The 27,958-nt window shown below is 40.5% G+C and overlaps 1 protein-coding gene across 1 annotated transcript in view; it reads left to right on the plus strand.

Moving 5' to 3' along the window:
* LOC115116515 (cytochrome P450 2K1-like) overlaps window positions 1–23,180 on the plus strand; it is a 43,706-nt gene extending 20,526 nt beyond the window's left edge. The window contains exons 10-16 of the mRNA XM_065010961.1: window positions 14,599–14,794; window positions 14,952–15,101; window positions 15,203–15,363; window positions 15,534–15,713; window positions 17,754–17,895; window positions 22,459–22,785; window positions 22,993–23,180. Coding sequence (XP_064867033.1) covers window positions 14,599–14,794; window positions 14,952–15,101; window positions 15,203–15,363; window positions 15,534–15,713; window positions 17,754–17,895; window positions 22,459–22,785; window positions 22,993–23,180 — 1,344 coding nt within the window. The remainder of the gene's footprint in view (window positions 1–14,598; window positions 14,795–14,951; window positions 15,102–15,202; window positions 15,364–15,533; window positions 15,714–17,753; window positions 17,896–22,458; window positions 22,786–22,992) is intronic.
* Window positions 23,181–27,958: the final 4,778 nt, after the last annotated feature.

Below are 27,958 nucleotides of genomic sequence, written 5' to 3' on the forward strand. Positions count from 1 at the left end.
CATGCAAGCTAACAGGCAGACAGCAAACAGGCAATAATACAGTTGTGTGTAGAACAACATCTCGGAATGCACACCTTGCTGATTCTTGTCACAGATGAGCTATTGCAGCAGACGACCACACAGGGTTCCACTCCTATCAGCTAAAAACAAGAGGAAGCTCCATTGGGAACGCAATAACCAACACTGGACAATTCAGGAGTGGAAAAACATTGTCTGGTCTGACGAATGCCGGTTACTGTTGCATCATGCTGACAGCAGAGTCAGAAGTTGGTGTAAGCATGTGTCTGGTGTCAACGGTACAGGCTGGTGGCGGGGGTGTAATGGTGTGGGTAATGTTTTCCTGGCACATGTTAGGTCCCTTGATACCAATTGAGCAATGATTGAACACCACAGAGTATCTGAAATTTTTTTCTGACCAAACCCAATAGAGCATCTTTGGGAAGAGATGGAACGGGCTGTTCACAGCATGAATCTCCCGCCATCCAATCTGCAGTAACTTTGTGATGCCACCGCGTCAGCAGGGACCGACATCCCTGTGAAACGTCTTCTCCACCTTGTTGAATCGCTGTTCTGGAGGCAGTGGGGGTCCGACCTGGTACTAGATGGGTGTACCTATGTAAAACGTGCTCAGAAAGTCTTTTTGGAGATGAATGCCAAAACATTCAAGAGATTAAGGTGCTCAAAGTTGACTTATTTGATATACTCCGCCATACCATGACACATCCATGTCTTCATCACTGGAAAAGATAAAAAGTTGAGATATCATTTTAAGCTTACAAACAGGGTTGTCAAACTATTTTAGAATTGATTGAAAAACATTAAAACAAATAAATATAAATGGTACTTTTTTAAACTCTTTTTCATATTTGCATATGTTGTAGCTTAGACCTTATTTTACATGATCTGAGGTTTTTGTGTTTTGCCCACCATCGATTGAAACAACATGCTCTTGAATACAGGGTGGTTGTCTTGTTATGGCAGATAAATGTACTAAAATGGAAATCAAATTGAAATTTCAACTTTTAAATGGTACCACAAAGATGGTTGGATCAGAAAATGTTGACTTGAATAGGAATATCTGTTTACATTTTTTACTGTCAATCTTTAATAGAAAATCTAATGAAGTCATAGAAATATAGATAATGGAATAGACACTACCATTTAAGTCGACATTCAACGGTGGCTGAACCGTCCACCATCTTTGTGGTAGTAATTATAGAAATTATACAATTGTTTGAGCACACTGTTTGTCAGCTTTTAAATGATATCCAACTCAACTGTATATTTTCCAGTGATGAACACATGGATGTCTCATGGTATGGGAAGGTATCTTCTGAATGTTTTGGCATTCACCTCCAAAACAGTCCTTCTCTGACCAATTCTTCCATGGTCAAAAAGTGATTGGATTCACCCATCAAGCATTAAAAACAAGACACATAGCTAGTTAAAACGGCTGTTAGCCACTGCTTCCATCCAAACCATTGGTTGAGTATTCTTTCCAGCTTTCTTTCTTTTAACAGAGGTCTTATTTGAATGTTCATCTGCTGATGAGCACAGACATTTTATCGCTACATTTCCTTCATAACGCAAAGTTTGAAAATAATTTGTGAAGAGGAAGTTGACGTGATTCATGACATTTCAGCTAGCTGGAAGACAAACAACTATGAAGTTGACACATTAGTCCAATCAAAGCTACCGGAGATAAGACGTTGATTAATCTGTGGCAAATGACTGAGTGTTCTTGGGCTTGGCATATTAACATATTATTCTTTACCTCACGTTAGTCTGATTCCAAACGTTGTAAATTGTTGGTTATCTGCACGGACCCAGTCTTCACTATGATTCATCCATACATCAACTGTATCAATCATTTATTTAATAACTAACTAAATAATCACAGAAATGCACAAACAAACAAAGTAGATATGGTTACAAGGAAATGATACGGGATGTGCCCTAGTGGGCTAAACCGGTATGGCGGCTTGGTAGACAAAGGGACTGAGAAGGGTGCGAAAGACAAAAAACACTACACGGTTGATAATTATAACAATTGAAATGCTAATCTTTTGCACATGAACGCTCACTCATTCGGGAATAATTGCAATCAATATATATATTTACGCTCAGTGTGTCGTCATGGTCTCTGTTGGAATCGTCCTTCTTTCTGTTGGAAGTTCATCTGCCCATCTCTCTGCGTCCCTGGAGTCTTTGGTTAGAATGAATACTTTAGAGTAACATTCAGAAATGTTCTTATAGAATAGATGTTTCGGCGGTTGTCGGTCTTCGCGTTCAATGGGACAGAATTCCTAGCTGCAGACTAGTAATTAGTATCAAAGATTTGCTCTTATTCTGTCAGTATCGATAGTCTCAGAGTTTAACCACGTGGTATGGTTAAGAATTCAGCAATGAGGAATCCATGGTCTCTACTCATACCTTAGCTCCCTCTGTGATCGAGGTACTGGTCTACTGGGAAATTCCCACGGTGGGGGTTATATCCAGAACCTAGGAAAGGGGTGTCCCATGATGCCAGATTGGAATTTCCTTCATTAAATAGTTTAAAATCACATTACATAATTTCACAAATAGTTTCATCTTTACTCATTAATTTTATACAACAATTAGATGCAAGCCCCACAATGGAGACTCTTGTATAAACAGAGTTCTGGTAATGTGGCTTTATTGTCTCTCATGAGTTACACAAACATTAAACGAAATGGACCGGTCGTAGCTGGATTCTCCCCCGACCGTGTACACATTCTCCAAAATATGGACATTGTTCAGTTCTCAAGTTCCATGATGGAGAATAAGTTCCTTGGTTCTCCTGTGAAACCTTCTCTCTATACTGTCTGGCGATGAGGAGAGAGACTCCTCTAGGAATTTATGACCTGCGATAACAGAGCCTGGGTGTCGGGGGAAGAGGGAGTTGGTGAGAGAGAGAGGGGGATGGTACTCGCTATCCCCAAAGAGGGCCACGTCATGACAATGGCTACCACAGCATTCTGAAGCGATACACAATCCCATCTGGTTTCCGCTTAGTGGGACTATCATTTGTTTTTCAAGAAGTCAATGACCCAAAACCAACCTCCAGGCTGTGTAAGGGCTATTTGACCAAGAAGGAGAGTGATTGAGTGCTGCATCAGATGACCTGGCCTCCAAAGTCACCTGACCTCTACCCAATTGAGATGGTTTGGGATGAGTTGGACCGCAGTGTGAAGGAAAAGCAGCCAACAAGTGATCAGCATATGTTGGAACTCCTTCAAGACTATTGGAAAAGCATTCCAGGTGAAGCTGGTTGAGAGAATGCCAAGAGTGTGTTAAGATGTCATCAAGACAAAGGGTGGCAAATATGAAGAATATAAAATATATTTTTATTTGTCTAATATCTCTTTCATGTGCCTCTCCTCTTCCCTAAAAAGTTAACCTTTCTAGCGCAGGCGAGCCGCTAGCGACCCACCTCGACAACATCTGGTGAAATTGCAGAGAGCGAAATTCAAATGACAGAAATATAAATATTTAACATTCATGAAAATACAAGTGTTATACATCAAAATAAAGCTTAACTTTATTTTATTTTTAATCCAGCCACAGTGTCAGATTTAAAAAAGGATTTATGGCGAAAGCACACCATGCGATTATCTGAGGACAGTGCCCCGCACACAAAAGCATGAAAAACATACAGTGGGGCAAAAAAGTATTTAGTCAGCCACCAATTGTGCAAGTTCTCCCACTTAAAAAGATGAGAGAGGCCTGTAATTTTCATCAAAGGTACACTTCAACTATGACAGACAAAATACGTAAATAAACGATACAATTTAAGACAGAGAATCGTATGTTCATTACCGGAGATAAATAACAAAGAACGCGCTTCATCCACGAAACACTACAGCCAAAATGGGAGCCACTTAGAAAAACTACTACTTCGAGCTCATTTTTCTAGTGGAAGCCCTAGGAACTGCAATCTGGGAGGACTACGCCTCATAATAAACATGAAAGCCATTGGAAACAGTGGTAGGCTGAAATTCTATTTTTTTTGGATGCTTTGTCCTCTGGGTTTCACCTGCCATATCAGTTCTGTTATACTCGCAGATATTATTTTAACAGTTTTAGAAACTTTAGAGTGTTTTCTATCCAAATCTACCAATTATATGCATATCCTAGCTTCCGGGCCTGTAACAGGCAGTTTACTTTGGGCATGCTTTTCATCCGGATGTGAAAATACTGCCCCCTAGCCCAGAGTTAACACTTTTTGGTGATTCCATATATGTTATTTTATAGTTTTGATGTCTACCCTGTTATTCTACAATGTATAACATAGTAAAAATAAGAAAAAGACCTTGAATTAGTAGGTGTGCCCAAACCTTTTGACTGGTACTATACATTGATTGTTTAAAAAAAATCTTTGCCACACAATGATATGTAACATACATTTTCCTAAAATAATCTAATCTGTCAATGATTGGATTCATTGCAACCTTTAATGAGAAGGCTGACTTGCATTCTGAATGCAAATTATGGGAAATGTAAAATTGCTGGAAATTATTTATCATAATAAATGGACACCAATAGAGATTGGATGTCACAACCAAGCCACCATAATACGACACATTAAGAAATACGTAAATTACATTTTACAACTCAAATGAGACCATATAGACCCCATAATAGTGTTACGTTTGCCAAAATAGAAGTGGAATTAACTGTTGTGATTATATAAGTCAACATTACTCTAAATAATAAACTTTAGAATACTGAACAACAAAGTAACAAAGATATTTTCAATTAATAGTGTAGAGTGAAATGCAATGACGCAGAGTTAAATATCAACAATAAATTGAACATATTCAACTCTGAAACTAAAGACTCTAGGTTTTACTCTCTTTAGACTGGTACCAAATGTTATCTGTGGCAGAGTTACATTTTCTTCAATAAGAGTTCAATTTACTGTCATTTTTATTCTGCGGGCTATCCGGTACACCAGTATCTATATGTAGACTTTATCTGTATGATTTATCCCTCCAGCTATCCAATAAATATGGCTCCATCTTTACAGTTCACTTTGGACCCACAAAAGTGGTCATCCTGGCAGGATACAAACCAAATCAAATGTATTTATATAGCCCTTCTTACATCAGCTGATATCTCAAAGTGCTGTACCGAAACTCAATCTAAAACCCCAAACAGCAAGCAATGCAGGTGTAGAAGCACAGTGGCTAGGAAAAACTCCCTAGGAAGGCCAAAACCTAGGAAGAAACCTAGAGAGAAACCATATCCGATCATTGAGAGTATCTTTACCGCTCCTGCTGTCTCTAGAGAGTTGAAAACAGCAGGTCTGAGACAGGTAGCACGTTCGGTGAACAGGTCAGTGTTCCATAGCCGCAGGCAGAACAGTTGAAACTGGAGCAGCAGCACGGCCAGGTGGACTGGGGACAGCAAGGAGTCATCATGCCAGGTAGTCCTGAGGCATGGTCCTCAGAGAGAGAGAGAGAGAGAGAGAGAGAGAGCATACAGTGGGGATTTGATACACTACTGATTTTGCAGGTTTTCCTACTTACAAAGCATGTAGAGGTCTGTAATTGTTATCATAGGTACACTTCAACTGTGAGAGACGGAATTTAAAGCAACAATCCAGAAAATCACATTGTATGATTTTTAAGTAATTAATTTGCATTTTATTGCATGACATATGTATTTGATACATCAGAAAAGCAGAACTTAATATTTGGTACAGAAACCTTTGTTTGCAATTACAGAGATCCTACATTTCCTGTAGTTCTTGACCAGGTTTTCACACAATGCAGCAGGGATTTTGGCCCACTCCTCCATACAGACCTTCTCCAGATCCTTCAGGTTTTGGGGCTGTCACTGGGCAATATGGACTTTCAGCTCCCTTCAAAGATTTTCGTTGTTTTTCGTTGTTGTCATGCTGGAAGACCCAGCCACGACCCATCTTCAATACTCTTACTGAGGGAAGGTGGTTGTTGGCCCAGATCTTGCGTACATGGCCCATCCATCCTCCCCTCAATATGGTGCAGTCGTCCTGTCCCCTTTGCAGAAAAGCATGCCCAAAGAATGATGTTTCCACCTCCATGCTTCACGGTTGGGATGGTGTTCTTGGGGTTGTACACATCCTTCTTCTTCCTCCAAACACGGCAAGTGGAGTTTGTAAGTGTAAGCTTTGTAAGTGAGTTCAAATAGGTGCAGTTAATACAGGTAATGAGTGGAGAACAGGAAGGCTTCTTAAAGAAAAACTAACAGGTCTGTGAGAGCCGGAATTCTTACTGGTTGGTAGGTGATCAAATACTTATGTCATGCAATAAAATTGTTATGGTATTTTTTATGAATAATGATTAAATTATGTATACATTTCAATCAGACCTATGACTAAACAGAATACTTATATGTTACTGTATGGATGTATGAATATTATTATAATCATAGTACTGAATATAATGTGTGTAATTATAATCAAGAATTAGAACAAAGACTGTCTGTTCCTTGGTAGAAACGAATGAAGTTATCGTCAGACTGGCTGGAAGGCTGTGTTCCTTACGGGACATCTTATCTCCACACAGGGAGAGGAGAGACCTTGGGCTAGTAGTACATTATCTAACAGGTGGTGGACGATGTGGGAAGGCTTGTGAACTATACTGCCATTGTATCGGAGTTGAGGAAGGCCAAGTTAAAACCTATGGCGTCATTTTTAGTTTATAACCTGTTGTAAATTGTACCATGATCTGTACTCGAGAATAAACGCTATTGATTGATTTTGAGACTAGCCTCTGTCCATTTTATGCAAATAAGTATCTTACAAATTCTTAGGAATGGGCAGAGTGTTTTAACTGAATTGGTTGATAAACATATAGGAATCAAATTCCTTTAACAAAAATGCTAATTAATTACTTAAAAATCATACAATGTGATTTTTGTTTTAGATTCCTTCTCACACAGTTGAAGTGTACCTATGATGCAATTTATGCTTTGTAAGTAGGAAAACCTGCAAAATAGGCAATGTATCAAATACTTGTTCTCCCCACTGTATGTGTACACACGCACATACACACTCATAACTAGGCTCAACCAGAACGTTAGGCTAGCCAAGACGCAAACAAACTATACAGCTACAAGTAGTGAATGGAGTTACAAACGGACTGTGCTTGCTAAACAAGTTAAATGTCTTACCTGTGATTACATTGTTTCCACATTTATAGAGCTCTAACTATGTGTAGCCTGCTTGGACACCGGCTCCCCACAATTTCCCACTCTCCCATGTTGAATAGCCTGAAGCCACAGGCTCTTCTTGCTGGCTGTGGATGTGGTCGAGGGGGAATTCCATATTACGTGAATATCGACTCGGAGTATGCCTCAACCCATTTTCTCTTCAATGCTCTCATGGCCAATAGAGCTGATCATGGACTGTTGGCTCTCAGACAAACAGTAGCAATACACAATTGCATTTCTATAGTTTTTTTTTGACTAATTACAGAATACAGTTCACTGATACAATTCTTCTTTAATAAAGCCTGAGTCCCCTTAGAAGCTTAGACATAAGGGAACGTACATGAAAACACCATACATAAGTGTACTGAACCATTTTTGGTGCCTATATAGTAACATTATAAATGATATGTTCAGAATTGTATTAATTGATCAGACATTCAGTTGATAACTTACAATAGGCCAGTATAGCTGAAATATTGATCAACATGAACAATCATGATAAATAATGGTGACATTTGACATAAATAGATTCTTAGAGCCATAATCCTAATATACTGTAGGCATCCGGCCTCACTACAGTGTGCAAGATCACACTGATTCGTACAATGTATAACACTCATCTTCCATCTGAATGCTTGAAATAAAACTATACAAAGTAAAAATGTGATATCATATCATGTAAAAGTGAATTACTTAGGCTTTAGGAAATGCCACAAACTACAGAGCTTGATGGTGAGGGGAGCGGGAGAGGAGGGGGAACCATGTACCCCGCTTCAGTCACCCACTTGGCCACAGTCAACCCCAAGATATAAGTGGGAGACAAATCCAGCTTTGACCTCCTACTTGTCAGGCCTCTCATACTGGGCAGACAGGGGTTCTGGGATGGACAGCTCACACAGCTTCCCCACATACGGTGCTGGATCAAGTGTGACCTCGTTGAAGAGGCGATCCAGGAGCCTGTCTACGTAGCTTGAAATGTATTTTTTGTTGTTGTGACCAACTTGTTTAATTTGTTTTCTTCAGAGGGTTACAGGTATAAAACCAAAATGAATGCATATAAAGATAACCACGACCCATTTCCCCCTTAGTCCCCGTAGGGGGGCTTCACTGTGGGCCAGAAAGCAAGGAAAGTAACAAAAGTGTAAATACTGTATCATTGGTTTGTATACGTGGGGCTTAGCTGAGATTGTTCTTTACAGAGTCCAATATATTTGTCCTTGTCTAGTACCATTCATTCTCCCTGTTGATCATTCTAATGATGGACCTTCTAATAGTAACTGTGTCCTTTGGTTAAATGGTGAGAGTGAGGTGGTTGCCATCTTAAGAGTCAACATTTATTTCACAGCAGTGCTGCCTGCCAGCAGTCATTTTCTCTGAGAGAGGCTGTCAAGGGGCTGTCATTGTTAAGTAACATAATAGATGGAAAGCAATGAATATTTAAATTCATGCACTTCTACATTTATTTTGTAACTTTGCCCTTGAAGCATTTAACTGCAGGGCACTCCGACATTAGATGAATGTGCTTACCTATTTCAGGGGACACAGTGAACTGTTGGCGCCAATTTCATTGTAAAATCTTTCCTTGGTGTAAAACAGTCTGTGAACAAACTTAAAATGTATACTTTGATGGTTTGGATTACGGGATGCCAAGGTCATATTTTTCCATTTTCTGTTCCAGTTAAAGCGTGGTTCAGATTCAATTAGATCTGTGGGCCATACTTTTTTAATGGCTAGCTCAGATATGAGCTTTCCAAAAGTTGTTTATATTATACAGATCAGTCCTTTCGGGAGCCCAGATCATGTGTTTACAAATCTCATCATTGGATGGTTTGGTAGTTGCGTTTCCCACGGGACTCCATAGGCCAACATAGCTGACCTAAGTTGTAAATATAGAAAAAATGAGTTGCCTGTAATGTTTTTGAAAAGGGAAATCTTTCTTAAATGGATCGTGAAATGTATTTTATTTACTGTTCTGAGTTATGATACTATCAATTAGCTGATGTAGTGATCTACTCATTTGACAATGTGTTTTTGAAGTACTCAATTTTAAATATGCAATATTTAATTGTTGCACCTTTTTCTGAAACTTTTCATTGTTTGTATTTTTTATTTTAGTGTACCTGAAATGTTCAATTGATTTTAAATGAATAACTATGACTAGGGCTGTTACGGTGACCGTATTACTGCCACACCGGCAGTCACGAGTCATGACAACAGTCAAATTCCACGTGACTGTTTAGTCACAGTAATTTGGCTTCTCCAAGCTCTGATGCTGATATTAGTAGCCTACCAAACTTGCTAAATGACTGGTACTCAGCACTCTTATTGTCCCTCTAAATACTCTGTCATCACTGCAAATGTAATCCAAAAATCTATTCAAACACTTCATGAGAGCTCATGAGTTCATGTTGTGCAACAGTTCTATAGGCTATGCAATTGCGTGAGAAAAAAACTCTATTAAAAAGAGGAGGATCCCATCAGCTTTCTATAGGCTAGGCCTACTATATTTATTGCTCAGCTTTCCTAATATTAAGCACATTGCTTCTCTTTACAACAGAAGTATAGCCTACCTGGCTGGTATGAAAATGAACCGTGGGAAAGGCATCCTTCATTTGCTATTTAAGTGCTTTACATAAATTACATAAATGTTTTACCCCTGCCCCCGTTTGAGACATGCATAATAATGGTCCATTCTAAATCAAAACAAATGTTACATATATATATATATATGATTTACTATATGTAAAGGCAAGATTAAATCAAGAATAGTCTGCTGGGTGACAATTAGCCTATTACTTAAGAATTATATATTATCACTTGTGAATGATGCCCAGCTTAAGGCAAGAAGCAGCCATGCCTGTTTTTAGTGATGGTTTATAATCATAATGGCACACCTCATGTAGCCTAGCCCATAGGCCTATGTTAAGGTTTGTATCACAACTAAAGTGGCCAAATAACCTCTTAAAATGAAGCACATTAATTTGCGTTACAACTGGTGCAGAGCCTAACTGGCATACATATGAAGCGCGGAAGTTTCAAGTTTGGGAGAAAACATTTTACCATAAAAATGCACCTTTTTATAATAAAATAAATACATGGAGAATCACATTTGCTGTCACTTTTGAGAATGTTGTTTTCCTGCTAATGGAACATTCAAGCGTATTGGCCTATTGCCATGTGCACATTGCTGTGCTTATGTGAAGAAATAGCATAATCGTTTATCAACAATTTATGCTAAACGTTCTGAACTGTTGTGTCAGGCTCATTGCTTGAAACAGTTTTTTTTGAATGCTATTGGTTGTATTCATTTGGGATCTATCGCATCCCACAACTATCCCAGACTATGTTTGGAATATTTATTTCTAGTTAACTTTTGTACTATGGGGGATAGTAGATTGAAATGGAGTAGTGCTTTTGCTGTTTGTTAGGCCCACTTATCTTGTTGGCTGACAAAAAGTCAATTACAGTTCTTCCAATATGCACCTTGAATTTGGATGCAAGCAGTTATGTCCCTCTTCACTTGTAGCCTGTGAGAAAGACCCAATCACTGACAGAGAGCCATGTGAGTGAGAGGCTTTTGGCAAGCAGCCAGGAGAAGGGAATTATACTTATTTTTCAGTTGAACATTTATTTAATTAGACAAGTCAGTTAAGAACAATTTCTTATTTACAGTGACAGCCTACTGGGAAACAGTGGTTTAACTGCCTTATTCAGGGGCAGAATGACAGATTTTTACCTTGTCAGCTCAGGGATTTGATCCAGCAACCTTTCGGTCACTGGCCCAACACTCTACCCACTAACCTACCTGCCCAAAGGCAAGACGGCCACTGGCTGCAAAAGGCATGGATATTTGTTTTAGGTTGTACACAAAGGGAATGCAGCAAGGAACTTCGAGGCATTATCAAGCGCTTGTCAAATTGTGAATAACAGACTGATGAAGTGTGTACAGCCTGCGCAAAAAACAAAGCAGAGCTCGTGCCTTTCATGCTTTTTTCAAATTAATATTAGTCGCATCATGCAGCCTTAGAATTGATTAAAAATCAAAACACAGCCCAACATTTGTATGACAACCAAAGCTACATAAATAACTCTAAATGAAGCATATAGGAGGACCTGTGTCAGGGATTTCTTCCATTGACGGAGAGGCGGACCAAAGCGCAGCGTGGTTATTTTGATTCATGTTTTAATAAATCACTTCACATGAACAAACTAACAAACTAACAAAAACAAGAAACGTGAAAACCCAAAACAGCCCTATCTGGTGCAAAACACAGAGACAAGAACAATCACCCACAAACACACAGTGAAACCCAGGCTACCTAAGTATGATTCTCAATCAGAGACAACTAATGACACCTGCCTCTGATTGAGAACCATACTAGGCCAAAACATAGAAATACCCCAAAACATAGAAAAACAAACATAGACTGCCCACCCAACTCACACCCTGACCATACTAAATAATGACAAAACAAAGGAAATAAAGGTCAGAACGTGACAACCTGTTTCTTTGTTAACCGCTCAACACAGAATAGCTGCATGTGTGCAAATATCCTTTCTATTTTTTTCAGCTATGTTAAATTGAATTCTTCATACTATAAAATATTTCCACGGAATTCTAAGCAAATCTTGCCTGCTGAATGAACGAGTGAGCCCACAGCCATATGGCATAGCCATAACAGGGCCTAACATAAGGACAACTCAGAGTATGCTATTCTGTTCTTCTGAAATAGACTACATTTTCTTCATATCATGATTCTAAAATAAATAATGGATTTATTGTGATGGTGTAGGCTATATTACATGGATTTATTAGACTTTTAAAAATGTGGATGTTCCGAATGTCTGTATTGGTGGCTTGTAGTCTATGCGTGGAAGCCATGAGATGGTACATGTGCTTATGTTAATTAACGGTTAATTACCGTGAGACCGGCAGTTATTTGCTTGACAATCACCGGCTCTTTCATGACCACAGCCCTAACTATGACTTACAGTATGTTGGGTCTGTCTTCGCAGGCTTCACAGCATATCCCCTTTGCCTTGGGAAAGCTGATTTTTGTATCACAGCATTCCTAATGCGGTGGTTGCCTGGGAAGCGATGCAGACCGAGTAGATGTTTAATTTTCTAAAATGTCTCATTACAGCTTGATGATAGTGGAAAGACAAAAGGAGATGGAAAGTGAAATAATAATACCTCCACACCATTATGATTAGCCCCAATGACACAAGCTACATCAACTGTAGGACAACTCACACAATGGAATAGAAGAATATGATTGTCAGTGGTAAATTACAAGTACTATACACAGGGACTTTCACTGGGGATGGGGGGGAAGCTTTGCCTTCACACAGCCTGTCAGCATGCTCTGTTGTGTTTGTGCAGTCCTAAATCCAGTCCGATGAACACTCCAAACAGCCATTTCAATTATAAAACTAGGGGGACAACTCAGAGGCATCCGCATGTTCCTAAAGGACGTTGGCACGTTTAAAAAAAAAAATTTCACATTTCAATTATAAAACTATGACATCCAGGGGACAAAAATGCAATTTCATAATGTAAAGGGGGACGTATCTGAAATTGCATTTTGTTGTTCCCCCAGTTTTTTTATCATTGGAATGTGATCAATTTGTGGCAACTGTGTGCTTTAGGGGGCCATGGACACCCTAGTTTCAGTGTTCATCTGACTGGATTTAGGACCTTGTGGATTCCACAGAGTGGGCTAACAGGCTGTGTGAAGGCAAAATGGTCTTTCTGGAAGGCTGGCTGGACATCAGCACTGGAGAGTTGAAGGCACAATTCAGTCAGTGTGTATGTGTTTCTTTCATTGAGTTGTAAAAGGAAGCAGAACAGAAAATGGCTACTTTAGTTGACTGATATAGCTGGCATGGTAACTGTTTAACTTTACAGAAAAAAATGAACTAATGTTTATTCGCAGTGCTGGGCTAGTATTGTAACTGACATGTAACGTTGTCTAATGTTTCATCCCCTCTCGATTGAGGTGAATGAATAAGCTACGCTAGTGAGTAGCTACCACCGCCAGGTCAGCTCTAGTCTCTAGTTATCTGGCAGTTGCGAGATGATGGTTATTATTACTATCTAACCACAGTGAGTTGTATTAGTCAGTATGGCAATGTAACGGTATTGATCTGTCAGTTTCCCTTGCTAATTCCCTACTTTTCACACTGACACAGTCATAAATAGCTCTAAAGTTACAGGCTTCACTGTCATGGTGCACAGTAGAGGTCTGCGCAGGACTGATTTCTAAATCCTGCTCCCGCTCTTCCACCCGCTACCGCAAGAACTGGTCTCAAACCTAACTGAAGTCCTGCAATGTTATTTAGGCTTATGTGAAGCAGCTCATTAGCCAGCCATGATCCCAGATATTTTGCGCCCTATAGGCAATATCAAATGCGCAAAAATAACTTAAGACATGGGCTAAATTAGCTGAGATTCTCACATGGCCCTTTCTATTACTGGGCTATATCAGGAAATATGCTAGATGTAGTTTAAAGAGAGCAGTGTTGGAGAAACTTGCACGTTCTTGAACTATTTTCATAGCCTACCTTTTAGGAGTGAGAAGATTTTCAGACTGAGAAATATGGGTGATCAATATGTTGCCCTATTTCTAGGCAATGTAGTAAACTATAGCCTAATCATAGGCCTATTTAGGAAATATATTCAATTGGAAAGATAACTACCCTGTGCTTCTCCGACCACGTATACATAGGCTATAGTCTACTCTGTTTAGTTGAGATCTTGACAGCGACACTTGACGTTTAGCATAGTCTCATAGGTTAGCCTACCTTTTAGGAGGACAATTTGCAGGCATAGACAAATAAATGGCTATTCAATACTGAAGACCCATTGAATGTTTTCCCCAATTGATAAAGCAACTTCGCTCGAATGTGCACTGCACACTCGATCGTATTGTCTTCATTATTTGATAAACAACGTTAAATTAACACTATAACATCCGGCATGCTGGTAAGTAGCTTGCTAGCTAAAAACCACAGCGCATGAAAAGGGGTTAGTTATCAGTATCGTTCTGCTTGAGCTATTTTACAGTTTGTAAACAAAGATGTATGATGACAGATTTAAAGTGTAACATATTTAAACTGGTTAAGATTATAAGAGCTACCATTGGTGTTTTTAAAATGGTCGCTTTTACCTGAAATTGAATAAAGCCAGAAGTAATGCCTGCCACATGAATCTAAGTGTTTGACATGGGGGGGGAAGGGACCAGTAACTTTATCAGCTTTTCCAATGTACCAGCTACAGTCATTTTTCTTACTTGGGTCAAACTGCTATGAACTGGTTACATTCAAATATCATCGAATTTGATGAAAAACATGATTGTCACTGTCCGGGACCTTTAATAAACCATGCATTTAGTCTTATTTTATGTTCTACAGCTGTCCAAGAAATATGGGTCTGTTTTCACGGTTCATTTTGGACCCACAAAAGTGGTCATCCTGGCAGGATACAAGACGGTCAAGCAGGCGCTGGTCAACCATGCAGAGGAGTTTGGGGACAGGGGCATGCTTCCTGTGTTGTATGATTTCACCAATGGACACGGTAATGTAGTATGTGAAACTTGTAATCCCGGTTAACTGTTGCATTCAACAATATTCTGTCAAGCAAGCATATTTGGAGCTATAAATATGTGACAAATATATGATTCTCTCCTGACATGATTAGTTCCTGACACCTGCACAATGTTACTTTTAAATAGGTATTCTGTTTGGCAATGGAGACTCATGGAAAGAGATGAGGCGCTTTGCCCTGGCAAACCTTAGAGACTTTGGGATGGGCAAGAAAGGGAGTGAGGAGAAAATCTTAGAGGAAATTCATTACCTGATCGAAGTGTTGGAAAAACATGAGGGTAAGAATTCGTAGGTCTGATTTTGAAAACCAAAAAAAGGATTACATTAAAAAAATCCTTAGGTTTTCTAATTGAATTTCTGATCTTGATCTTTTTAATAGGTAAAGCATTTGACACAACCCAGCCATTGAGTTATGCTGTCGCCAACGTAATCTCCAACATTGTGTACGGCAGCAGGTTTGAATACTCTGACTCCAAGTTCCGAGCCACAGTGGATCGAGCCAATGAGAACCTACGAATTGCAGGCTCCGTTTCAGTTCAGGTACTGTACTATGTGCTCATGATGTTTACTTTGCCATTATTCTCAGAGTGAAAAACAAACTGGTCACACTTGACTAAACCAGGAAAATGTAATAGTTATTCAAATTTGTACTGGGGTACTGGAATAATAGAGGGTAATTCATGCTTAACTTAATGTTTACGGGGAGATAGTTGTACAACATCTTCCCCTGGCTGGGCCCTTGGCTGAAAAGCAGGAAGCTTTTGTTGAAGAATATTGAGAACAACAAGAAGGAGATGGAGGAGCTGGTGAGGGGCCTGAAGGAGACTCTCAACCCTCAGATGTGTAGAGGCTTTGTGGACTCGTTCCTCGTCCGAAAGCAGACCCTGGAGGTATGAAATCTCACTACAGTTAAAAACATCTCAATTTCAAACAAGATCACTCATGTAAAATATACGGTGTCCGTAAAATATATAGGTTCAGAACGTTTGTGAAACAGCACAGTTAGAAATATATTGGCAAATATAAATCAAGCTGAATGGTCTTCAGAGATAGATGGGTGGGGTTGAGGGTAGCTGAAAGATGGGAATAAATACAAACAAAATATAACTATTGTACAGTGGGGCAAAAAAGTATTTAGTCAGCCACCAATGGTGCAAGTTCTCCCACTTAAAAAGATGAGAGAGGCCTGTAATTTTCATCATATGTACACTTCAACTATGACAGACAAAATGAGAAAAAAAATCCAGAAAGTCACATTGTAGGATTTTTAATGAATTTATTTGCAAATTATGGTAGAAAATAAGTATTTGGTCACCTACAAACAAGCAAGATTTCTGGCTCTCTCAGACTTCTTCTTTAAGAGGCTCCTCTGCCCTCCACTCTTTACCTGTATTAATGGCACCTGTTTGAACTTGTTATCAGTATAAAATACACCTGTCCACAACCTCAAACAGTCACACTCCAAACTCCACTATGGCCAAGACCAAAGAGCTGTCAAAGGACACTAGAAACAAAATTGTAGACCTGCACCAGGCTGGGAAGACTGAATCTGCAATAGGTAAGCAGCTTGGTTTGAAGAAATAAACTGTGGGAGCAATTATTAGGAAATGGAAGACATACAAGACCACTGATAATCTCCCTCGATCTGGGGCTCCACGCAAGATCTCACCCAGTGGGGTCAAAATTATCACAAGAACGGTGAGCAAAAATCCCAGAACCACACGGGGGGACCTAGTGAATGACCTGCAGAGAGCTGGGTCCAAAGTAACAAAGCCTACCATCAGTAACACACTACGCCGCCAGGGACTCAAATCCTGCAGTGCCAGACGTGTCCCCCTGCTTAAGCCAGTACATGTCCAGGCCCGTCTGAAGTTTGCTAGAGAGCATTTGGATGATCCAGAAGAAGATTGGGAGAATGTCATATGGTCAGACGAAACCAAAATAGAACTTTTTGGTAAAAACTCAACTCGTCGTGTTTGGAGGACAAAGAATGCCGAGTTGCATCCAAAGAACACCATACCTACTGTGAAGCATGGGGGTGGAAACATCATGCTTTGGGGCTGTTTTCTGTAAAGGGACCAGGACGACTGATCCGTGTAAAGGAAAGAATGACTGGGGCCATGTATCGTGAGATTTTGAGTGAAAACCTCCTTCCATCAGCAAAGGCATTGAAGATGAAACGTGGCTGGGTCTTTCAGCATGACAATGATCCCAAACACACCGCCCGGGCAACGAAGGAGTGGCTTCGTAAGAAGCATTTCAAGGTCCTGGAGTGGCCTAGCCAGTCTCCAGATCTCAACCCCATAGAAAATCTTTGGAGGGAGTTGAAAGTCTGTGTTGCCCAGCAACAGCCCCAAAACACTGCTCTAGAGGAGATCTTCGTGGAGGAACGGGCCAAAATACCAGCAACAGTGTGTGAAAACCTTGTGAAGACTTACAGAAAACATTTGACCTCTGTCATTGCCAACAAAGGGTATATAACAAAGTATTGAGAAACTTTTGTTATTGACCAAATACTTATTTTCCACCATAATTTGCAAATAAATTCATTAAAAATCCTACAGTGATTTTCTGGATTTTTCTCATTTTGTCTGTCATAGTTGAAGTGTACCTATGATAAAAAATTACAGGCCTCTCATCTTTTTAAGTGGGAGACCTTGCACAACATTATCTAGTTGTAGATGATCTCCAACTCTGAGCAAGGTTTGAGAAATGATGGTTTTAGTCAAATATTATCTCTTGTGGTAAATTTGCAGTCTACAAATGTATATGTAATTATATTCCAGCCGTCCGCTCAGGGGAATTAAAATAAATAAATAAATATACGCCTGCGGGTGAATCTAGTTGATGATCCCTGGTCTATGCCATGGAAACAAATATTTTCTCCCCTTTTTTTAAATGCTTTTTCTGTGTTTTCCTGTATGTATAAGGAATCTGGCAACAAGAACTCTCACTACCATGACAACAACCTGATATCCTCTGTGAGAAACATGTTTTCTAATGGTACTAACACCACAGGGACAACGCTACGCTGGGCTTTGATGCTAATGGCCAAGTACCCTCTTATACAGGGTAAGTATCAATGTGCACACAGACACACACCGTTGTACAGACATTGCTACAAGTGATTGTAGTTATGCAAGACAATCAAGGTTTTACTTGCTGTGAACATTTCCCACTTGAACCACAGGCCAGTTTAGTTTGTTTCAATTGCTTGAATATATATATATATATATATATATATATATATATATATATATATATATGGAGTTGTACTATGGTGTGGTAATAAAGGATACCGTAGCCATAGAGGACAACAGGTTATATATATATATATATATATATATATATATGGAGTTGTACTATGGTGTGGTAATAAAGGATACCGTAGCCATGGAGGACAACAGGTTCATAACTTGAGGGAGAGCAGTGGAGCAAAAACCCAGAAGGAAGCAGTGATCGGAGTAGAATACTCAATTATAATCTTTGTTCTAATAATAAATATAAAATATTTTTGAAACTAGTCTACAAAAAGTATTTAGAAATATTCTCAAAAAAATCTATTTGCAAAAACAACATCCTTCCATGTTGATCAGATAATGCACTTTCCCCACTGTCTAGCTTTCCCCACTGTCTAGCTTGACTTTCCCCACTGTCTAGCTTGACTTTCCCACTGTCTAGCTTGACTTTCCCACTGTTAGCTTGACTTTCCCCACTGTCTAGCTTGACTTTCCCCACTGTCTAGCTTGACTTTCCCCACTGTCTAGCTTGACTTTCCCCACTGTCCATTTTGTTCCAACATTCCAGCTTGGACAGGTGTATATTTTATGTGCAGTTTTTCTCATTCATGTATAAGCATTTTATTTGGAACAATGTTTTAGATTTTCAAAAGTGTACACATGACAGTGCCATTTTTCATAACACTAAATGCATTTTCTAAATGTAAAAAAATATGAAAACAATTTCTACAGGCTGTTATATCCTGCCCAGGGACTGTGGTTGAAAATTAGCCGGCTGGTTAAAACTGGCACTAAAACTGGCACTTTTACTGAAACGTTGATTATTATTATTATTTTTTTAAACTCACACTCGAACTCTACGATTTTACTGAGTTACAGTTCATATAAGGAAATCATTCAATTGAGAAAAATCTATGGATTTCACATGACTGGGAATACAGATATGCATCTGTTGGTCAGAGATACCTTAAAGGTAGGGGCAGTATCTGGTGTGACCACCATTTCCCTCATGCAGTGCGACACATCTACTTCACATAGAGTTGATCAGGCTGTTGATTGTGGCCTGTCAAATGTTGTCGCAATCCTCTTCAAAGGCTGTGCGAAGTTGATCGGTATTGGCAGGAACTAGAACACACTGTTGTACATGTCGATCCAGAGCAACCCAAACATGCTCAATGTGTGACATGTCTGGTGAGTATGTAGGCCATGGAAGAACTGGGACATCAGCTTCCAAACATCTGTTTACATTTACATTTACATTTAAGTCATTTAGCAGACGCTCTTATCCAGAGCGACTTACAAATTGGTGCATTCACCTTATGACATCCAGTGGAACAGCCACTTTACAATAGTGCATCTAATAGTGCACCTCTTTTAAGGGGGGGGGGGGGTGAGAAGGATTACTTTATCCTATCCTAGGTATTCCTTAAAGAGGTGGGGTTTCAGGTGTCTCCGGAAGGTGGTGATTGACTCCGCTGTCCTGGCGTCGTGAGGGAGTTTGTTCCACCATTGGGGGGCCAGAGCAGCGAACAGTTTTGACTGGGCTGAGCGGGAACTGTACTTCCTCAGGGGTAGGGAGGCGAGCAGGCCAGAGGTGGATGAACGCAGTGCCCTTGTTTGGGTGTAGGGCCTGATCAGAGCCTGGAGGTACTGAGGTGCCGTTCCCCTCACAGCTCCGTAGGCAAGCACCATGGTCTTGTAGCGGATGCGAGCTTCAACTGGAAGCCAGTGGAGAGAGCGGAGGAGCGGGGTGATGTGAGAGAACTTGGGAAGGTTGAACACCAGACGGGCTGCGGCGTTCTGGATGAGTTGTAGGGGTTTAATGGCACAGGCAGGGAGCCCAGCCAACAGCGAGTTGCAGTAATCCAGACGGGAGATGACAAGTGCCTGGATTAGGACCTGCGCCGCTTCCTGTGTGAGGCAGGGTCGTACTCTGCGGATGTTGTAGAGCATGAACCTACAGGAACGGGCCACCGCCTTGATGTTATTTGAGAACGACAGGGTGTTGTCCAGGATCACGCCAAGGTTCTTAGCGCTCTGGGAGGAGGACACAATGGAGTTGTCAACCGTGATGGCGAGATCATGGAACGGGCAGTCCTTCCCCGGGAGGAAGAGCAGCTCCGTCTTGCCGAGGTTCAGCTTGAGGTGGTGATCCGTCATCCACACTGATATGTCTGCCAGACATGCAGAGATGCGATTCGCCACCTGGTCATCAGAAGGGGGAAAGGAGAAGATTAATTGTGTGTCGTCTGCATAGCAATGATAGGAGAGACCATGTGAGGTTATGACAGAGCCAAGTGACTTGGTGTATAGCGAGAATAGGAGAGGGCCTAGAACAGAGCCCTGGGGGACACCAGTGGTGAGAGCACGTGGTGAGGAGACAGATTCTCGCCACGCCACCTGGTAGGAGCGACCTGTCAGGTAGGACGCAATCCAAGCGTGGGCCGCGCCGGAGATGCCCAACTCGGAGAGGGTGGAGAGGAGGATCTGATGGTTCACAGTATCGAAGGCAGCCGATAGATCTAGAAGGATGAGAGCAGAGGAGAGAGAGTTAGCTTTAGCAGTGCGGAGGGCCTCCGTGATACAGAGAAGAGCAGTCTCAGTTGAATGACTAGTCTTGAAACCTGACTGATTTGGATCAAGAAGGTCATTCTGAGAGAGATAGCGGGAGAGCTGGCCAAGGACGGCACGTTCAAGAGTTTTGGAGAGAAAAGAAAGAAGGGATACTGGTCTGTAGTTGTTGACATCGGAGGGATCGAGTGTAGGTTTTTTCAGAAGGGGTGCAACTCTCGCTCTCTTGAAGACGGAAGGGACGTAGCCAGCGGTCAGGGATGAGTTGATGAGTGAGGTGAGGTAAGGGAGAAGGTCTCCGGAAATGGTCTGGAGAAGAGAGGAGGGGATAGGGTCAAGCGGGCAGGTTGTTGGGCGGCCGGCCGGCACAAGACGCGAGATTTCATCTGAGAGAGGGAGAAAGAGGTCAGAGCACAGGGTAGGGCAGTGTGAACAGAACCAGCGGTGTCGTTTGACTTAGCAAACGAGGATCGGATGTCGTCGACCTTCTTTTCAAAATGGTTGACGAAGTCATCTGCGGAGAGGGAGGAGGGGGGAGGGGGAGGAGGATTCAGGAGGGAGGAGAAGGTGGCAAAGAGCTTCCTAGGGTTAGAGGCAGATGCTTGGAATTTAGAGTGGTAGAAAGTGGCTTTAGCAGCAGAGACAGAAGAGGAAAATGTAGAGAGGAGGGAGTGAAAGGATGCCAGGTCCGCAGGGAGGCGAGTTTTCCTCCATTTCCGCTCGGCTGCCCGGAGCCCTGTTCTGTTGTGTACAGCATGTAAAACAACACTAAATCAGTACTCCCATAATGGTATATCTTTTACCATTAACGTGTAAACTCTTTGTACAGTGACTGGTTTTACAGTACTTCAGTCACAATTGCACTTTCAACATCTCTTCTCTTTGATTTATCTTTACTGCATTGTAAAGCGTTACAATATACACCACCAAACACTTTTTCAATTCTAAACAGTATAACATTTAGTTTAGTGAAATTCTTCCTGCTTTAGTATTAAATGCTAATTGAGAGAACAAGAATACAGCTAATTTCTAGTAAATGTTTGATAACCATATCCTACCATTTACTCTTTAATAGAAAATATTGTCTATTGATGGTGATAGTGTCACGCCTGCTCACTTCTTCCTGCAATCAACGTCGCTGGTCTACTCTCACCGGTCCTGGCAACCCACATTGCGCATAGCTGCTCCCATCATTAAGCCCACCTGGACTTCATCACCACCCTGAATACTCTCCCTCCTTATAGTCCTCACCCACCCCAGTCATCAGGCAGTACTGGTTCTGTTTTCATGTCCTGATGCCGATCTTGTTCTGTATTCGCTATGTTGGTTATTATTAAACTCACCATCTGCACCTGACTTGGTGTTAGTTGGTATTTGTTGAGACATTATGCATTGAATGTTGAGATTACCATCTTGTTCTATGACAAATTATACTGTTTTGATAGTTAATTTAGTGACAGGTTTTGATCGGGTTAGTGCATTTTGCCAGGGAAATGCGGTGTTTTGGCAAACACTTTTTTTGTTGGCATTATCCCTGTTTTGAGGGAAGTGTTCAAACAATCCAGAAACGAACAGTTTTGTTGGACGTGATTTACACAATTTACTTATTGTGTAGCTGTTGACTACAAAAAGGTGTAATGCACTAAGTGAGAACATTGAACTGTTCAGAAAAGGTAACTGTTTTGGTACGTAGGTTAAGGTATCATTCCCAGCTTAATTCAGTTATCAAGCCATCTTGTAAAAATGATAAAATGTCCAGGGTAAAGATTAAGATGACATTTTCTTTGAGGGTAGTAACTTTGGTCCTCCCTCCTTTCTGTCTCAGACCGGGTCCTGGAGGAGATCAGCAGCGTCATAGGAAGTCGTCAGCCCTTAGCAGAGGACAGGAAGAACCTGCCCTACACTGATGCAGTGATCCATGAGACCCAGAGACTGGCTAACATTTTACCCATTGCCATCCCCCACACCACCAGCCGAGACATCACCTTCCAGGGATATTTCATCAAGAAGGGGACGCTTGTGTTTCCTCTACTGACGTCTGTCCTACAAGACAGAAGCGAATGGGAGAGCCCACACACCTTTAACCCCGCCCACTTTCTGGATGAGGAAGGTCGATTCACCAAGAGGGATGCCTTCATGCCCTTCTCTGCAGGTGAGTTCCACTGTTTCTGTATCCATACTGACTGGGTAAGTGAATCCTTCTATGGTACTCTAAAATTAAGAGTTTGGGGAATTGCTTTGACCCAGAGAGTTTATGGTATAAAATGTGTGTACAATTTGACATATTTATATGTGAACTATAGGAATCTATGTAGACCTAATTGTTATATGTTGTCTACCTCATTTTATCTTCTTCCAGGTCGTAGGGTGTGTCTGGGGGAGGGTCTGGCCAGGATGGCGCTCTTCCTCTTCTTCACCTCCCTCCTGCAGCGCTTTCGTTTCTCTCCTCCTCCTGGAGTAACAGAAGATGATCTGGACCTCACACCATCCGTGGGGTTCACCCTCAACCCTTCACCTCACCAGCTGTGTGCTGTGAGCCGGGTCTGAGATGAGTCTGGACCAATGTACAGTATATTACACACTGTTTAGAACAACTTCTTTACTTTAGCCAAACAAAGTGCTATGCTGAATTTTTTAAAACATGGTGTTGTGAATGATCTGTAAGTCACTTTTATGAGGTTTCTGTGTTATGCACTATAGCCCGTTACCATATATGTGATTGAATATTATCTGCTGTTGGCTTGTGTGGATGTATGTATGTGTTATGCAACATAGCTGACTTGAAACATTGTTAACAGTTTCAGGACCATGGGCCTTTCTCATGATGGAAAAATACAGAATAACATAAAAACAGACACATACAGAACGTAGTGTAGCAAACCACAGACTGTTTTTGTTAGAACTCAAACTTAACAATAACAGAAACCAGATATGTGATAACGGTATCTAGGGAATGAGCGTATAGATACTCGACACAGCAAGTTAAATCTATCAACTGAGGTGCCCGGGGGCTGGTACCAGCTCGTACGACAACAATCAACGATAGGCTGGGTGAGTTTAAACCACGTCCAGTCTCTAATCTGACAGGCCGCTCGGAAGCAGGAACTACTACTGTCATCTGGGAATATTATAATATTTTTGTCAGGAACAAGTCAGTTCTCTGTTTGCCCTGCAAGGTGGGACAGAGAGCCCGTATATACGAAAACTGCATTTACCACTTATTGCTTAGCTAATAAAAAATACATAGTATACAATCGGTGACTCATTGTCATATTTATCCTGATACCAGATTCGAATTGATGCAATTCTAACACTTTGGACAAAAGCATCTGCTAAATGACATTATTGTATACTGAAGAAATACTAGGTACAGTAAATGTGTTTGTACTTTTTGCATCGCAACACCGGCGAGGAAGACGAATCAGATGTTTAAGTCAATTATAGAGAACAAACCGTTTCCTACTAATATATATATATATAAAAAATGTGAGTATCTTAAAACGTGTATATTTGTGATAGTGGATTTACCTGTAGTGAAAACAGTGTAACAGGTTTGTCCAGTTAGGGTAAAAAGGACCAATATAAGCACTCAACCTTTCTTTATGTAGGGACCTTTAGACTGCATAAAAACAACCAAGACCATTTACACAGAAACACAGAGACTGGTGTTATCAGCTGTAAATGTTGTCAAAGGGCCAACCTGAAGCACAGGTTATTGAACCAAGCTAAAGATCATTCTCTCTAATCCTGTGTTTGGTTTAGATGTGTTTGTTAACTATTAATGAATTCAAATAAAATGTATCTAGTATTGAACTGGTGCAGCTGAATTAGCTATTGCAACTCCCATCAATCCCCCCATCAGTTTGTTCTTTATTTGTATTTATTATGCCAAAGCAGCAGCTACTCTTCTAGGGGTCCAGCAAAATTAAGGCAGCAATTCTATTCAGTGTTTTTTTTAAAGTTAGGTTTTAACAAAGAGCGCAACATCCCTCCAGATAATAGGTATTGAAAAAGAGTGGCAACATTTGTTGGTTTCCAAAAGGAGTGCCGGTTTCGATTATAGGTGCAACTGTCCCGGTTAGAGAACGTTAATGACTAGTAGGAGACGGGAACAATCCACACTTTATTACCACTCTGAACAGACAGGGGCACACACACAGCGACAGGAAGAGGACTGATGGAATGGTGAACTGTGGTTTTATGGTATTCATCCACTAACACCACAATGATGTTAGAGAAAGTCCAGAGTGAAGAATAGTGTCTATGGGTGAGGTCCATAGGTGAAGCCCTCTGTTGATGCAGCCAGAAGGTTTATAAACCAGCTGTTGACTCCTGAAGCTACAGAAAAAGACTGAGGAGGTATTTCACCTGTGTGGGCCAAGGTGCAATTTACAGCTGTTACAGTGCTCCAGTTGTCTTGAGAGCTGTGGAGGGTCAACACCTTTAGTTGGCATTGCGTAGTTAATTTCTAGAAAAACATTATTTTGTCTGATTTCCTTTTTGGTTTGCGTCCTGTCCTTAAGAGTAACCAGAGGCAGGGAGTTAAAACTATGGAGTATCCATAGTGGATGTGGGAGGGGTCTTATTGTCATACTTTCCAGCATGCTCTGTTGCAGGTAGACTTTTTAAAATTGTTTGTTTCAATGTCTGTGTTTTCGCATGTATTGTACCAGTCTAAAGTTTGGACACACCTACTCAATCCAGGGTTTTTATTTACTTGTACTGTTTTCTGCATTGTAGAATAATAGTGATGACATCAGAACTATGAAATAAAACTTGGAATCATGTAGTAACCAAAAAAGTGTTAAATAAATCCAAATATATTTTACATTCTTCGAAGTAGCCACCCTTTGCCTTTATGACGACAGATTTGCACACTCTTGGCAGTCTCTCAACCAGCCTTAGAATTTCAATTAACGGGTGTAACATGTTCATTTGTTTAATATCTTTCCTCCTTAATGCATTTCAGCCAATCAGTTGTGTTGTGACATGGTAGGGGTTTTATACAGAAGATAGCCCTATTTGGTAAAAGAACCAGTCCATAGGAAAGCAAGACCCAGTTTCCTCTGCTGCAGAGGACAAGTTCATTATCCCGCAGAGGATAAGAAATTGCAGCCCAAATAAATGCTTCACAGAGTTCAAGTAACAGACACATCGCAACATCAACTGTTCAGAGGAGATTGTGTGAATCAGGCCTTCATGGTCAAATTGCTGCAAAGAAACCACTACTAAAGGACACCAATAATAAGAAGAGACTTGCTTGGGCCAAGAAACGCAAGCAAAGGAAAATCAGCCAACAAGTGCTCAGCATCTATGGAAATATCCTTCAAGACAGTTGGAAAAGCATTCCAGGTGAAGCTGGTTGAGAGAATGCCAAGAGTGTGCAAAGCTGTCTTCAAGGCAAAGGGTGGCTACTTTGAAGAATCTAAAATAAAATCTATTTTGATTTGTTTAACACTTTTTTTGGTTACTACACGATTCCATGTGTTTATTCATAGTTTTGATGTCTTAACTATTATTGTACAATAGAGAAAATAGTTTTAAAATAATGAATGAGTAGGTGTGTCCAAACTTTTGACTGGTACTGTACATTGATTGTTTAAAAAAATCTTATGCCACAGAATGATATGTAACATACCATTTTCCTAAACTAATCTGTAGGTGGTTGGATTTATTGCAACCTTTATTGAGAAGGCTGACTTGCATTCGGGAATGTAAATTGTGGGAAATGTAAAATTTCTGGAAATTATTTATCTTAATAAATGGATACCAATAGAGATTGGATTTCACAACCAAGCCACCATTATACGACACGTTAAGAAAAATGTCAATTTGATTTTGCAACTGAAATGGGACCATATAAACCACAAAATAGTGTTGTTTGATTAAATAGAAATTTAACTCTTGATTATACTGTGAGTAAACATTGCTCTAAATAATTCACTTTAGAATACTGAACAACAAAGTTATTTTCAATTAATAGTGTACATAGTGAAATACAATGACGCAGAGTTAAATATCAACAATAAATTTAGCGTATACAGTTGAAGTCGGAAGTTTACATTCACCTTAGCCAAATACATTTAAACTCAGTTTTTACAATTCCTGACATTTAATCCTAGTAAATATTCCCTGTCTTAGGTCAGTTAGGATCACCACTTTATTTTAAGAATGTGAAATGTCAGAATAATAGTAGAGAGCACGATTTATTTCAGTTTTTAATTATTTCATCACATTCCCACTGGGTCAGAAGTTTACTTACACTCAATTAGTATCCGGTAGCATTGCCTTTAAATTGTTTAACTTGGGTCAAACATTTCGGGTAGCCTTCCACAAGCTTCCCACAATAAGTTGGGTGAATTTTGGCCCATTCCTCCTGACTGAGCTGGTGTAACTGAGTCAGGATTGTAGGCCTCCTTGCTTGCACACACGTTTTCAGTTCTGCCCACAAATGTTCTATAGGAATGAGGTCAGGGCTTTGTGATGGCCACTCCAATACCTTGACTTTGATGTCCTTATGCCATTTTTCCACAACTTTGGAAGTATGCTTGGGGTCATTGTCCATTTGGAAGACCCATTTGCGACCAAGCTTTAACTTCCTGACTGATGTCTTGATGTTGCTTCAGTATATCCACATAATATTCTTTCCTCATGATGCCATCTATTTTGTGAAGCGCACCAGTCCCTCCTGCAGCAAAGCACCCCCACAACATGATGCTTCCACCTCCGTGCTTCATGGTTAGGATGGTGTTCTTCGGCTTGCAAGCCTCGCCCTTTTTCCTCCAAACATAACGATGGTCATTATGGAAACTGTTCTATTTTTGTTTCATCAGACCAGAGTACATTTCTCCAAAAAGTACGATCTTTGTCCCCATGTGCAGTTGCAAACCGTAGTCTGGCTTTTTTATGGCAGTTTTGGAGCAGTGGCTTCTTTCTTGCTGAGCGGTCGTTCAGGTTATGTCTATGTCGGCACAGCACTGTGATCTATCAATCCACTGGGCACACACACTGGTTGAATCAACGTTTTTTCCATGTCATTTATATTTTTACACCCCACTAAAGTGTAAAATGTGAAAGCCCCAAAATGTGTGCATTTGTGAAAAAGATTTAGAAATATGTATCTAATAGTTGCTAAATGACATTCAAAAGATGGTGGTTAACAGAGTCAAACCTTAAAGGTCTGTAAATGTTTATTTTTACACTTGCCTTCAATTGTATCTAGTGTTGATCAAGGTCTAATAAACTATGGGAAATCCTCATAGGACCTTCGCATAGATAAGAGCACATTTTTTCAGAATGTTTAGCCCCTCCCCTGAGGCTGTTCC

The sequence above is a fragment of the Oncorhynchus nerka genome, linkage group LG26, assembly GCF_034236695.1.
Source record: "Oncorhynchus nerka isolate Pitt River linkage group LG26, Oner_Uvic_2.0, whole genome shotgun sequence".
Lineage (NCBI taxonomy): Eukaryota > Metazoa > Chordata > Actinopteri > Salmoniformes > Salmonidae > Oncorhynchus > Oncorhynchus nerka.